The 15,139-nt window shown below is 50.9% G+C and overlaps 1 protein-coding gene across 3 annotated transcripts in view; it reads right to left on the reverse strand.

Annotated features, from left to right (window-relative positions):
• Positions 1–4,865: 4,865 nt before the first annotated feature.
• The window catches only part of ZNF395 (zinc finger protein 395), a 46,115-nt gene continuing 35,841 nt past the window's right edge, over positions 4,866–15,139 (reverse strand). For 2 of the 3 annotated variants that reach the window (XM_047759907.1, XM_047759909.1), the window contains exons 5-10: positions 9,886–10,121; positions 9,377–9,477; positions 8,405–8,684; positions 6,977–7,069; positions 5,604–5,707; positions 4,866–5,402 (exon numbers count right to left, since the gene is read on the reverse strand). In XM_047759907.1, the coding sequence (XP_047615863.1) occupies positions 5,291–5,402; positions 5,604–5,707; positions 6,977–7,069; positions 8,405–8,684; positions 9,377–9,477; positions 9,886–10,121 (926 nt within the window). In that variant the 3' untranslated portion in view covers positions 4,866–5,290. The remainder of the gene's footprint in view (positions 5,403–5,603; positions 5,708–6,976; positions 7,070–8,404; positions 8,685–9,376; positions 9,478–9,885; positions 10,122–15,139) is intronic. The other variant, XM_047759908.1, reaches the window with a different exon arrangement.

Genomic DNA, 15,139 nt, shown 5'->3' on the forward strand with positions numbered 1-15,139 from the left:
AGCACAGACCTCAGACACACCACCAGAGCCGCCTCTCCTGGGAGGCAGAGGAAAAAGCGGGTGGCTCTGCTTTATGTAAAGTGTGACGGGTGAGATACGGGAACAGAAACACCCCAGATCCAAGCCCACAGCTGTGTGAAGAGCCCGGCGGAATGGAGGGGGCCAGGTTGCTGCGCCTCCACCCCCAGTTTCTGACTCACTAGAAATGCACATTGTTAACAAGAGCCAGGTGATGTACAGCCTGCTGGCTTGCGACCTTCGCATTGGGCCCCAATTAACAGGAAACATGTTAAGGGGGGTAATGATCAGTTCAGCCAAGAAACTGCTGCTCTACCCAAACGGAGTCATTGAGGAGGGGCAAATGGCTACACAAGTAGACTGGCTGTGGGAAATCTGTAAGGGGGGGGGTAAGACGCTCTGTTGGGGAACTGGGGGGACACCGCCCCCCATTAAAGGTGCTCCTGGAACCCAGGGAGAACCGTGGCTCCCTCTAGTGGTCATCAGGTGGAACAGCCACTCACACACTGCAAGGTTTATATACCCCAACTCCTCTCTCCTCCAGCCTTTCAAACTCCTGTTGTTCAAACCTAACTAGCAGCCAGAAAGTTAGCGGGTCCTCGGATGCAGCCATAAGGTAGGCCTGGGAGGGCTCAGGGCTGCAAACAGACAATGTCCAGCCCAAAGGCAGTTTAACTGATGGGGGGATGGGGCAAGAGGGGGCGTGTGCAGGGAGAGAGTGGGGGAATTGCAGAAGAACAGCAATTCTATTTGGGGTTTTCTTAGATGAGGCAGGGCAAGGGCAAAGGGAAGGGGGAGAAGGAAGTCCTCTGATCTACCCCAAGGGAAGGAAAAAGGCCAAGGACAACCTCCCACACCAGCCGACTTATGTGCTTGACTCAGGACGTAATCTAGTGGCCTCACCTCCCCGATAGGTGACATCAGGGGACCCAAGAACCTGCTCCCAGAGATACCTCAAAATGCATAAGGCAGTCTCAGCGCTACAAGCGTGAGGCACTTTTTTATGCTTTTAGCACCCTTCCACCCAGGTCAGCTCTGAACCAGCCCTTTGGGCCATCACAGGACACGGAATCCAGGAATTGCGGAAACAGCCCCTTGTTGCTCCCTAGGGTCAGAACTCACTCCAGAAACAGAATGGGACCGATTTTCTCCTTAGTCACTTGCCCGCTCTCCAGCAACTCAGGACCAGGACCAAGACCACCACCCCACTAGTACAGAAAATAGTTACTGCCTGGATTTCGATCCTAGTGCCTTTATTTCTCAAATGACATCTTTGGGTGAGGCTTTCTAACCTCTGTGCTTCACTCTCATCTGTAAAATGGGAATGACAAGAAAAAGAAAATAAAGTTAAATAAATGAAAATTTTAAAAATAAAAAGACTTTTTTTTTTAATTTTATGGCCACACTCACAACATATGGAAGTTCCTGGGCTGGGGACTGAATCTGAGCTGCAGCTGTGACCTATATCATACCTGTGGCAACACGGGATCCTTAACCTACCACACAGGGCTAGGATTGACCCATCTTTCCTCAGGAACCCGAGCAGTGCAGTCAGATTCTTAAACACTGTACCACAGTGGGAACTCTCAAAAATAAAAGTTTTTTTAATTAAAAAATAAAATGCGAATGACAAGTAACTCCTTCATAAGGTTATTCAGGTAATCCATGTAATAAGCACTTGGCCAGGTCCCTCGTAATGCTGCCTGGTTTTTTTTTTGTTTTTTTTTTTTTTAGGGCCGCATCCACAGCACATGCAAGTTCCCAGGCTAGGGGTCAAATCTGAGCTACAGCTGCCGGCCTACTCCAGAGCCATAGCAATGCCAGATCCGAGCCACATCTGCAAGCTACACCACAGTTCACGGCAACACTGATCCTTAACCCACTGAGCGAGGCCAGGGATCGAAACTGCATCCTCACAGAGACAACATCGGGTCCTTAACCAGCTAAGCCACAACAGGAACGGTTGTTATTATAAGCAAAGGAGTGCGTGTGCTCCGCCCCCAGGACTACCACTTGTTTAACACCAAGAACAATGATAATCTGATTCTTTGTAGGGGTACAGGGCAAGGGGGCCAGGCACACATTAAACCAGACAATGTACCATTTTATTCCTTATAAAATATATTTCATATTGTTGCTGTAAAAACATTACATTTCACATTTTTTAAAAAAATTTTTAACAGTAAAAATAATACTTGGAAGACAGCTGGGGGAAAAGGCGCCAGTAAGACAAGTTCACAGATGGGATTCATCTCCCTCTTTTCTTTTTTTCTTTCTTTTTTTTTTTTTTTTTTTTTTTTTTTGCCCCTGGTAAGGTCAGAGCCTGGGAGGGCCAGAAAGTAACAGGACAGATTTCTTCAAACAAATCAGAGTTTCCACATCCAAATTCATGACACCCTCCAAGGAGGCCAGCCATGGGCCAACCGCAACAATGGAGATGTTGCTCAGAATGCTCTCGCAAAGTACAAAACTTTCACGGCCGGCTTAGAAATCACATTTTTAAACTCAAGCCATTTTACTCACCCCTTGGCCTTGTGCTTTGCACCCCTGACCTCATTTGACTGCAGGCTCTCTGTGCAGTGATGCACAGGCGTGGGTGCAGATGCAGGCACCACAGACTCCAAAGGTACTTTCCAGAAATATTCTGAATAAGGGTAACATCCCTGGAATAAAGACCTTCCCAAGGCACCTGCTCTTGCCCATCAGTCCTGTTAGTTTCCAGCGCACACCTGAGGCATCTTGCCTTCCAGCAGGTCCTGCCACCCAGGTGGGCTGGGCAGTAGGGAGAGATACAGAGATGAAGAAAACAGGCGTGATCACGGGACCAGGTCACAAGCCACCCCCACCCTCCAAGAAGAGACGCACGGGACAACTCCAGGACAGAACCACACGTCAAGAACCAACACGACAGCTACGAGACAGAATGGCGAGAGGAGGGACGCCAGAGGAGGCCACTGCCACCAGAAAGGAGGCAGGAGCAAATGCTGACAGGGAAAGCCGCACCAGGACAATTTTTTTAAAAAAATGAAAAAAGAGAAAAACCCTCAGTTTTTAAATTGTTGCATCAATTCCTTCTCCCTTTTCTGCTCCGTGCACCAGTGACAGAGACAATCTTTACAGCCAGTTCTATCTACACGGTCCAAACTGAGGGGGAATTAAAACAGCGTTTCGAAAAGGTGAGGCCCAGCAAGAGCTCAGATTGAGAAGGGAAGGGAAGGCGTTGCCCTGTCTCAAAGGCCCCCTCCCTGCTTGGGAGGACCTGCAAATGGCCAGCTCAAGGAGCGAGGCATCGGCACAGCAACACCCTGCAACAGCGGTTAATTCTCAGGGAGATTCAAGGGGCTGGAGGAAGAACCAGGCACGCTTGCTGGCCTGGTTTCGAGCTTCACCAAGGGACAGAATTCCAGATACTTTTTTTTTTTCTTTTTTTTACTAAGTTATAAAAATATACCCCATCACCATCAAAGACACCCATGCCTATGAGTATCTTTCCCTTCTGTCACCAAACCCAATCACTATCGCCCTTCACGACATCATCCCATTCTTCTCGGGTTCCCATCTCTGATTGAAAGGTGTCCTCAAGGCTCTTCCCAGCGGGACCAAGAGGACAGCTCAACCACAGCCAAGGTCTGGACGCTGCCGTTCAGGCCCCAGAGAAGTGGCTTGATGGGAGGCCCTGGCCCCTGACCCCTAGATGCAAGCCCTGAGGAGTCCCCAGACCAGTCCAGCTCAGAAGAAAGGTGAGGCTCTGTGATAAAAAATGTGCCCTGCCTTCAGTCCAGCTCACCTGGCCTTTATGATTCTTTGACCCCTCCCAGCACAGAACTCCCCACATCTCCCACCTCCAGAACAGCTTTGTTTATCTCCCAAGCAACAAAGTCCAGGCTCTGCTCAATTCCTGAGGCCTCCAGAAGCACCAGCAGCTGGTAATGCAACCCCAGGTCCACCTCAATGATCTTAGGACTCTAACCACCCCCTCCCGCCATCAGGCAGACTCGGTGCCCAGCAGATGGCTGGGAAGGTGACACCATATCAAACCGGCCCTCCGCATCACACGGTCTGCACCAACACTGGTAAAAACCCAGAAGAGCCTGAAGAGCCCTGTCCTACCCATCACCTTACAAAACGAGATGGTCCCCAAAGGGGCAGGTGAGCCAGTGGACCAACTGGGCACTGCTCTATGCTCTCCCTTCATGGTGGGAGCTGCTACCTACCTTTCTGTCTGTTCTCTTGGACGACCCTGTCTGCAGCCTTGGAGGGAAGTGGGGAGATCCCTGATGAGACCAGAGATGGGGAGGTACCTTCCCTGGGGTGGGGTCTCCCACCCAAACAAAGGGAACTGTAATCAGAGAGAGGCTTCTGAATACACCATGACAGAAAACACAGCGTTCCCCAGGTGTCGTCCAGAGCTGGAGGGAGTTGATTCACTCGGGAACGGCAGGGAGCTCTCAGCAATACTACACCCTCTCACCTCTCCTCAAGGAAAGAGCAAAGGACTGATCAAGGTAGTGTTTAACTGCCACACTGCAAGGCGTGACTTCGGTTTGGCCTTTTGGCTCAGCTCTTCGGGGACAGTCTTTACAAACCCATGCGTCTGGGCTTAGAGAAGAAGCCACACGCACCATCTGTTGGGCTGCGACCCAACGTCTGAGGGAACGGGGATTCAAGGGTTTTCCTTTCACTTCTATGGAAGCCGCCTGGGGAGGACAAGGTCTCCCTTGGCTGATTCGGGTGGAGAAGAGAGCCGGCTGCACACTGATACCCACCCCTCCTGTCTCTCCACCCCATCCTCAGCGGGCCCTGCTCTCTGAGTCATCAGCCAGAAACCTGCTTTTTTTTTTTTTTTCCTGTAAGAAAAGTAAATTCATCTTGCTCATAGTCCCTTCTGGAAGAGGTGAGAGAGCAAAGAATTCACCAACTCGGCAGGAAACAGAATGAGCTGCTCCTTCTTTCCGTAGGTACAGACTAATCCCCTAGAGGCGGGATGTGGGGGGGGGGGGGCAGTTAATCAATTCTTTGGTCTCTGGTTCACTGCAGAATACCCTTGGTCGGTTTTGGCTCTTTCCTATTTTAGAGGAAAAAAAAAATATTTTCGTTTCTTTTCTTTTAAAAAATAAAACGTTCCCGCAAGGGAAGGGAAAGTGTTTTAAGAATTAAACCTTAGCCAATAGAGCCCAAACTCCCACTGTCCACTCTCTAGCTTTGCAGTTTCTGCTGAGGGCTTGGGTCACGCCTGCCTCTGTCCTCAGGCCTCTGGGCAGGCGCTGGACGCTCAGTCCAGGAAGCGCTGGCACGCCTTCTTCCAGCGGCAGGCTGTGCACCACTGGTCCCGGTGCTCGATGCCGTATACCTTGCGGCATTTCTTGGCCTCCCCACGGGCTTTCCTGCAAGACAGGGCAAGGAGGGGACAGTCACGCACTGGTGGGCAGATCTGGAGAGGGGCCGGGTCCGAGGCTGAGCCCACGAGCAGTGGCCAGAAGGAGTGGGAGCCACCAGGACTGACCCCCTCCCCTGGTTCCCTGGACCTGACCCAGGGGGTGAGAGGTGGGCAGGGACAGGAGCGCGAAGGGAGGCTGCGGTCTCACCTGGCGCTGCTCTGGGCCCGGGGTGGAGAAGTGACAATCAGATGAGATTTCATGGCAGGGGGTGGCTGCTGGGGCTCGCTGAAGCTTAGCGACCGGCTCCGGACCTGGGCACAGGGACAGGAGCCATGAGCAAGAGGGCAGTTGTGAATGGTGAGGGGACCGCCGAGCCCCACCTTGTGCCAGGAGGTCTTTTCCGGAAGGAGACTCTGGGCACGGGTGAGCAGGGCCAGGCAAGGCGTGAGGTGGAGAATGAGAAGTGGGCCTTGAAAGCCACACTCCCAACAGAGTAGGGGCCATGGACAGAGGAGCCACTTGGCCTGAGCCCTGTGGATTTGATGCCACCTTATGTGGGACAACAGGAGGGATGGCACTGCCTCAATGGCATATTTGGGCCCTTGGGTTTTACAACATGTGCTAACCTCCTGCAGGAGAGAGGGAGCTATACTCTATATTTTGCAATAACCTAAAGGGGAAAAAAATCTGAAAAAGAACACATACACACACATACACACATATTATATATATAACTGAATCACTGCTATACATTTGAAACTACCATGAAGCTGTAAGTCAACTACAGTCCAATTTTTTAAAAAAGACTAGGAGTTTCCACTATGACTCAGTGGAAATGAATCCCACGAGGAACCATGAATGAGGTTGCGAGTTCGATCCCTGGCCTTGCTCAGTGGGTTAAGGATCTGGTGTTACTGAGAGCTCTGGTGTAGGTTGCAGATGCAGCTTGAATCTGGCATGGCTGTGGCTGTGGTGTAGGCCAGCAGCTGTAGCTCTAATTTGACCCCTAGCCTGGGAACCTCCATATGCCACAAGTGCGGCCCTAAAAAGCAAACATAAATAAATAATTCAAAAAATAAAAAATAAAAAAAAATTTTAAAAAGACCAGAACCCACTGTGCCTGGTTCACAATGACTTTAGTTTACTTCAGGCCTGAGGCAGGCAACTGATGACTCTAGTCCGCAGTGGCCTGGACATTTCTGATCCACCCATACACACCCCCTTCCTCACCTGCCCTCTTCCTCTCCAGCTTTCCCACATCCTCTCCCTCCTCCTCTGGCTGAGTACCCAGACACTCGGGGCTAGACAGGGCACTGACCCCGCCTGGCATCGAGATCTTCTTGGCCATGAACTTGCTTGATCTGGGTGCCCCTCCCACCTCCTAAAGGGGTGCTGTGACCAGCTGGGGGGTGAGCTGGGGAGAGAGGGCATACAGATCCTCAAGAAGTTGAGGGCGCAGGAGGCAAGTGGGAGGGGAAGGCCTCCAGCACTAGGGTGTGTATGGAAGGCCCTCAGGGAAAGGGGTTGGGGGGTTTCAGGGCACCCAGAGGTGCTGACGGGCTCAGAGCCGGCAGGCTTACCGGAGACAGGGAGGAGGCCGTGGAGGGGGCAGTGGCCCAGCTAATACTGGTGTAGATGTGTGGCGAGACGGGGATCTGAAAGGATGGCAGGGCCTGCAGGAGACAGAAGAGCGTCAGCCTGGGCCCCAGCCTTGTCCCTGTGACCTCACGGTGTATAGCAGCAGGTGCATCTATGACAGGGAACTACGGGGGAGGGGGACACCCCGAAACACTCTTTCCAAGAGAAACGCCAGAGTAACAACTCTGGAGTCTCCTTAGTGGCCTCAATCTTTTTTTGGAACCGTGCTCTCAGAGCTGGTTTACGATGCCAGCCTCATGGTTTAATCATTTCCCAGGATTAACTTCTTGGCTGGATCACCCACCAAGAACAAGCTATAGGCAGTTCCCCAGAGAAGTCCGAAAGCTTTCTGAGTGGGGCTGGTGTTGCCACGTTAAGTGTATGGCGTCCACAGGCAACTGCCTAGAAGCAGCAACTCTCAGCCACACACGCAGGCTCAGGTTTCTTGTGAAGACACCCGCCGCCCTTCCCAGGCTCCCAGCCCACAGGGCCAGCCAATGCCTGAATGGCCACCTAAAGTAGGCCAAACATAAAATAGGTAAGCGACCACTCATTCTAACGAGGAGAAGAGCTGGCTGCTTCTGTAAAGGCTTTCTGACGGAAAGCTCTGTGTTTTAATTAGTAACTTGCAAATCAGCCAAGAGTCAGATAAAACCAAGCCACAGGCTTAAAAGGATGTTAAGAAAAGCTGGTACATCACAAGCAGTGTCTTCTGTACTTGCAGAGAAGGCCATCCCAAATGACACCCACTCCATGACAACTTTCCCCACCCCATGGGCCTAACAGCTTGGTCTTTCCTGGACCCACAACAACTTCTTGTGCCTCCAAGAAGATACCCTGACGCCTTATTATAATGAATCATAGTTACACATTCAAATTCTCTCTTCAGCTAAACCACACACTTCACAAGGTCAGGAACTTATGTCTTATTTTATCTGCAAAGCCTGGCTCAATATTTGACATATAGTAGGAATTAGAAAGAGCAAGTGCCGGGTTACTTGTTAACACAGCACAATTCTAGAACTAGGGATTTGCTCTGGGAAGCTCACCTTCACTACCCTGCCCCCTTTTATAACCAGTGATGTAATATTTCCCCAGTCCAAACCCATCAACCTGGTTACCTGGGGATTCAGCCAGATTTTTCCTAACAGCTCATGATAGCCACCGAGGGAGAACTCTGGAATCCCCATATTTATTGGGTGTGAAGTCATTTTATTCTTTGTAGATGGTAGAGATCAGTAATTGAGCCAAAAGACTCAGCCTTCAATCAGAGGCCACTGGTCAGTGGCCTATGATCAGGCTGGCCAGTGACAGACCCTGAATGTCCTCATGGCCTCGCGCTGAGCTCCCAGCCTGTCACTGCCCTGTACCTGGTATGCATGGTCGGCCTGAATGTGCCAGAAGGAGCCAGGAGCTGACTTGCTGAGAGCACCAGAGGGCAGGTAGGACTCCAGGCCAGGGTGATCTGGGCCTGAGGGCTGGGCTTTGGGAGGAGGCGGTGGGAGAATGGCGAGGGGTGGGCTGGTCACGCCGGGGGTGGGAGACAGGTCAGCTGCGGGGGCGCCCAAGGCAGCAGCTTCCTCCTTCATCTGCACCTCCGTGTAGTAGAAATCCTCCTCCCGCTTGAACTGGTCGGAGTCCACGGTATCCCTGTGTGGGAAGGAGATGCAGTGAGGGCCAGGAACAAGCTGCCCTGGTCCAAACACAGGGGACATGGAGGCAGTCACCCGGCAAGTTAGACAAGGCGCCCAGGAGGACCCCCAGAAGCCCTGGTCCTGATGCTGGGTCACAGGGCATGACAAGCTTGTACATCAGCAGAACTGTGCATCCTGGCGCCTAAGGCCTCTCCTCTCACAAAACATGTGCGAACCTCTCCTGCACAATGTGACTCTGAGCTCAGCCCTGGGTCCTCTATGGTCCCCACTTACTCAGAGGAAAGGGCTGTCTGTTTCCCAGGCTCCAGGGGGTCAGTGCAAAGGGAGCCCCGGGTGCTTGAGGAGAAGCAGATGCGGAACTCACAACAGGCTCTCACCAGTCACCCTCTAACTACCTGAACGAAGCATCTTCTTCCTATCTCGAGGTGAGAAGTCACTCCTGCAAGGTGGGTGGAGCTCCCTGCCCAGCAACAGCTTCCGCACCCACTGCCACAGGAGGGGCCACCCTCCCCAGCAAAAACCTCTCTCCCAGGGGCTGTTCTGTGGGGCCCAGGGTCAGTGTGGGTGGCAGCCTCCACCAGCCTAGCCTGTTTCTCAGAAGCCTTCTGAGCTGTAGGTCTTGGGGAGCAGCAGGTGGAAGATGCCTGAACGGCATCCTCAGGAGAGGGGCCCTGGGCTCGTACCTACCCCAGGTGAAGGGCTTTGACGTGTCGCTTGATGCCCACGATGGAGCGCAGGACTTTGCCGCAGTTGGGCCACAGGCACTTGTACATCACCTTCACCGAGTTCTGGGGGAGAGGGAGGCTGGGTGAGGGGTGGTGTCTTCTCCCTCAGCCCCCTCTCAAACAGAACCCAGCAAAAGGCTCGCGAAAAGGGGTCCTCGGGGGCCAAAGACAAGCAGGGACAGAAAGCCTGGCGCCAAGAGCTGGTCCTAGGGACCAGCAGAGAGCCCAGAGACTGGGGGGTGGGGGGTGGGGGGGTAAGACTGGTCAGAGGCCTCTTTAGAGGGAAGCGGGAACGAAGGCAGAGTGGGGGTGAGGTGAGAAGGCCAAGGAGGTGACATTAGAGAGGAGTGGGCTCTGAGGAATACCAGGAGGAAACACAAGCAGCAAAGGCAAGCTGAAATAGGATGGAGCCCACAAAGGCCCAGGACCCGTGGGGCCCAGCCCCTCCATGGCCAAGCTCACACCACGCACCTTTCTCTTGCGGGGAGCTGGTTCATCCAACAGGAAAGCATCTGGGTCAGTCTCAAAACCATGATCAGTTTGCGGAGAACCAAAGGCATCCCCCAAATACTTGGGGCTGGCCTGGGGGTGGGGAGGGGAGGGGGTGGAGACACCGCTGCTCCCGCTCCAGTGCCCGCTGGTGGTGCTACTGCCGCTGTCTGACACGTCGCCACTCTCCTTCCACGGGTCACAGGCGGCGCGGGAAGCTGGGCAGAGAGAAGACAGAGGACGCTCAGGGGACTGTCCCCGGGTCTACACCAGATGCCACATGGACAGCCCAGGTCGGAGGCCAGGAAACTAGAGTTTGGAGTCTGGGTCTCTGAGTCTAATTCCTGGCTCTGCTTGCCTGGCTTGGCCGCTCCAAGAGGGGACGCGAAAACCAACCACCAACAAACCCTCCCCTTTCGAGCTTCAGTAAAAATGAGGAGTGGGTCTAGTCATTGCAGCACCATCTGCGGGTGGTCCTGCTCTGCTCCAGGGCACACTTCCTTTCATGGCCATGTTCTGTTTGTCTGTGTTTGGGGTTTTGGCCACGCCCACAGCATGAGAAGTTCCCTGGCCAGGGATCAAACTGGAGCCACAGCAGCAACCAGAGCCACAGCAGTGACAAAGCCAGATCCTCAACCTGCTGAGCCGCCAGGGACCTCATCATAGCCACATTGATAATGCAACTTCACTTTGTGTGCAGGTGTCCCCCGCTTCCGGAAAGTTGGCCTACACCATTTCCCTTTTATGAAAGACCTACATATCGGCCCTCCAAATCCATAGTTTCCACATCCAAGGATTCAACCAACTATGGATTGAAAATACACAGGGAGGGAGTTCCCGCTGTGGCTCAGCAGAAACAAATCTGACTAGGAACCATGAGGTTGTGGGTTTGATCCCTGGCCTTGCTCAGTGGGTTAAGGATCAGGCATTGCTATGAGCTGTGGTGTAGGTTGCAGACTCAGCTCAGATCTGACGTTGCTGTGGCTGTGGTGTAGGCCTTCAGATGCAGCTCTGATTCAACCCCTAGCCTGGGAATCTCCACATGCTGCAGGTACAGCCCTAAAAAGCAAAAGCAAAAGCAAAAAAAAAAAAAAAAAGATCTGGCACTGCTGTGAGCTGTGGTATAGGTCACAGACGCAGCTCAGATCCTGAGTTGCTGTGGCTACGGCGTTAGCCAGAGGGTGCAGCTCCAATTCGACCCCTAGCCTGAGAACCTCCACATGCTGCAGGTGTGGCCCTAAAAAGACCGAAAAAAACAAAAAAATTCAGGGAAAAAAAAGTTCCAAAAAGCAAAACTTGAATTGGCCACACACCAGCAGCTATTTACATTGTATTTACAACTATTTTCATTGTAGGTAGCATTTACATTGTATTAGGTATTTATAAGAAATCCAGAGATGATTTAAAGTATACAGGAGGATGGACAAAGGTTATATGCAAACATGATGCCACTTTGTACAAGGGACTTGAGCGTCCACGGATTTTGGGATCTGCATGGGTCCTGGAACCAATCTCCCATGAATCCCAAGTGACAGGTGTACATTAGTACACTTTCACTAACTGAAAGAAATCTGAGGAGGGTTTTCACTTTATGAAATAAGGTGAAAAATGGCATTCAGCACGGGTTTCGCAGCAGCAGCTGTTATAGAGATAGCGCACCCCGAGAGGTGAGGGTGCCCCTGCCAAGCTCCTTCCAGGGAACCACACTCAGCATCTGAGCATCCAGCTGCCATAGCTCTGAGCAGAGTCTGTGAGCATCTGTGCTTTATTTCCATGTATTTTGTGCATCCGTTAGCAAGGTGTGTCCTGAGATAACTGACTCTGCTTTACATCATTTCAGTTTTTGAAAACTTTCATAGAAATTCTCTACTTTCAGACAGTGGGGGAAAACTGCATGATTAAGGGAAAGATCACCTAATTAAAATGTAATTCTCACGTTAAAAGTAAGGGGAAGAGTGGGGAGATGGAGAGGAAAAACCTCTCCTGCCTTCTGCGCACAGACAAGCAGCCTGGGTACCACTTGGGAAGTTTTTCCTGCAGTGGAGTAGAATGGAGAGGCCATGCTAAGGGCTTGTTAGCAAGGCTTTCTTTAAAAATGCCTTTTGATAATTTAAACCCAGGCAAGTACATCAAAACCTGCATGTGAAAAGAAACCATTCAGCCGGCTCTCACAGCTGTCGAAAGGTGTAGTCTTTACCAGAGCTAGCTGCAGCCCAGGTGGCCCCTGCTTTTTATACACAGGGAACATGTCTGCAGAAGGAAAGACAAGCTCTGAGAGCAGATCAGACTCATCATGAGATGACATGGCCCGTCATCACCTGACATGGCCTGGACTGGCTGCCCTGCTCGCAGCATCGTGTCTGAACCAGAAGATCACAGTGAGACATGAAGCTCCCTTTTTTTTTTTCTCTTTTAGGGCGCACCTGTGGCATATGGAAGATCCCAGGCTAGGGGTCGAATTAGAGCTGCAGCTGCCGGCCTATGCCACAGCCACAGCAATGCCAGATTGGATCAGAGCTGCATCTGAGACCTATACTGCAGCTCACGGCAACACTGGATACTTAACCCACTGAGTGGGGCCAGGGATCGAACCCACATCCTCACAGAGACAACACCAGGTCCTTAACCCAATAAGCCACAATGGGAACTCCAAATTCTCAGTTTTTAAATTGCCTTTCTTCAGGCTCCTTTAGACCCAACCCAGACTCTTTCATGCCTAGGCCATAAATTTGTATGCATGTTTAATATAGGAGGATCTAATTTTTCGATACAAGGAAATAGTATGAAAAGGGGGAAAAAACTGTGACACACGCAGGTACAGTGGCTTTGTCCCCAAAAGCCCCACCTCCCAACATGGGCAGCATCCCATGGAGCCTCCTCACCCTGGATTCTGAGCTCGTCTACCACATGCCCTGTGGCCACAATAAACTCCCTGCTTTTCTCTCAATCTGGTCCATGTTCAAATCAGTTCTAGGCTAATCTGGATACCCAGCATTCCAATGTAGGCTCTCTTTAATTAAGTCTCACAATCTAGGAGAAACCCACCCAAGCAGAATGGGACAGATGCACCTGACCTCCTTCAGGATTGCTGTCAAGTCTCAAAGCTGTGACTTCCTGGAAACCAAGGGTTTATGACATTTACACCTGGGGCTTTAAACAGGTTAGACATTCAGGAAAGAACTCAGGAGTCACCAATAGGCCAACAGGTCAAGAGTCCACACACATCCATTCGGGAAACCTACCAGGGAGAGAAGGGCAAGAAAGCAGAATGCTACATGTAGCATGGTGGGAACCGGAGAAGGGCAGGTCAAAGGGCACGCCCAAAACAGTAGCTTTCCACGGAGGAAGCATTCAAATGGCTCAACATGAAAACTGGCAAATTGGCACTTGGAGAAAGAAAAATAAAAAGCAAAGGGAAAAGTGAATCCGATAAATAAACCTGTATCTGAGAAGAGGATCAAAAATTATTTTACCTTGGATCATAAGACTTTCTAGGAGTTCCTGCTGTAGCACAGCATAAATGAATCTGACTAGTATCCATGAGGATGCAGGTTCGATCCCTGGCCTCGTTCAGTGTGTCAGGGATCCGGTGTTGCTGTGAGCTGTGGTGTGGGTCACAGACACGGCTCAAATCCCGAATTGCTGTGGTGTAAGCCAGCAGCTGTATGCTGTGATTTGACCCCTAGCCTGGGAATCTCCACATGCCACAGGTGCAGCCCTAAAAAGAAAAAAAGTAAAAAGACTTTCTAGCGCAGGGTCAAGCGAGATTCCATACCATGAAAGCAAAGAGCTACCTGCAAATGCAGAATGAACTTCTAAGAAATACTTGTAATTCCCTCCTCTCTACACACACACACACACACACACACACACACGGAGCCATTCTAACAATGCAGGGACCGGAGGGAACAGACGGATTCTGTGCGAGTCGCATCCATGATTGCAGCAAGGTTCTGGTTGTTGCAGAGGCCTCACTTCGTGCAGAATATGTCCACATGATTAGCTGCCGAGGAGGCCTTATTTTTCCATTGACTTCAACATAAGACCAAAAATAGACTGTAATGGGAAAAATATCTTTAAGAGACAATGAGAAATTGTTTTCCAAAGGGAGTTAAGAGATCATGGCATATTGTCAGTTATTGTCAGTTAGCTGTGTACATGTTGTTGGTGTTGGGGGGGGGGTGAACACGTATGGATTCTGTGCTTTGCTTGTGTAGCCTCTCGGCACTCACAGAACAGTTATGTGATGCTGTGCCTACCTCTGGCAGCCTAGTCATTGATGACAGGCCTTGGGTGAGATAGGTCTGCCTTATCACTGCCTGAAATTCATTTTCCATCTAGGAGATTACTGATAAGGGATGCTTGCAAAGGCTGCTTTCCTCCTGGTATGCAGGTTACAGAACCTTTCTGTAATCATGGAGAGCTGACTCTATTTTCCTATAAGCTTAAGAATTAAGAAGCTCACAATTCAGTTAGTCACCAATGAAAAAGTTATTCCCTGGGAGTAAGTTAGGCCAGCCCTATAATGAATTTTTTAAAAAACTTCATGTTCGCCACCAGTCTTGTCCCATGACTAGTATCCAGCAATTCCCCTCCTCCTATGGTATTCTTTTTTTTTTTTTTAATATAGTTGTACAACAGATCATCACAAACCAAATTTTACAGCATTTCCATCCCCAATTTTTTTTTTTTGTCTTTTTAGGGCCACACCCTCGGCATATGGAAGTTCCCAGGCTAGGGGCTGATTCAGAACTGTAGCTGCCAGCCTACGTCACAGCCGCAGCAACACAAGATCCAAGCCGTGTCTGCGACCTACACCGCAGCTCATGGCAATGCCGGATCCTTAACCCACTGAGCGAGGCCAGGGATCGAACCTGTGTCCTCATGGATGCTAGTCAGATTTGCTCCCGCTGAGCCACGATGGGAACTCCGCCTCCTATAGTATTTTTAATGTATTCTGGGGGTTGTGCTAGAATTTCCTTTCAATTTACAAATTTGCTAAGTCATACTAACGGTTTGTATCAGTCAATTCGATTTTATTTTATTTATTTATTTTTGGCCATGCCCGCGGCATGTGGAGGTTCCCAGGCCAGGGATGGAACCCATGCCCCAGCAGTGACCCAGGCCGCTGCAGTGACAATGCCGGATTCTTAACCCACGACGCCACAGAGAACTCCTAGATTTCTTTTAGACTCAGCTCGTTTACTCCACACTAATTTACAAGGCTGAATTCGGC

The sequence above is a fragment of the Phacochoerus africanus genome, chromosome 15, assembly GCF_016906955.1.
Source record: "Phacochoerus africanus isolate WHEZ1 chromosome 15, ROS_Pafr_v1, whole genome shotgun sequence".
In the NCBI taxonomy this organism is placed as follows: Eukaryota; Metazoa; Chordata; class Mammalia; order Artiodactyla; family Suidae; genus Phacochoerus; species Phacochoerus africanus.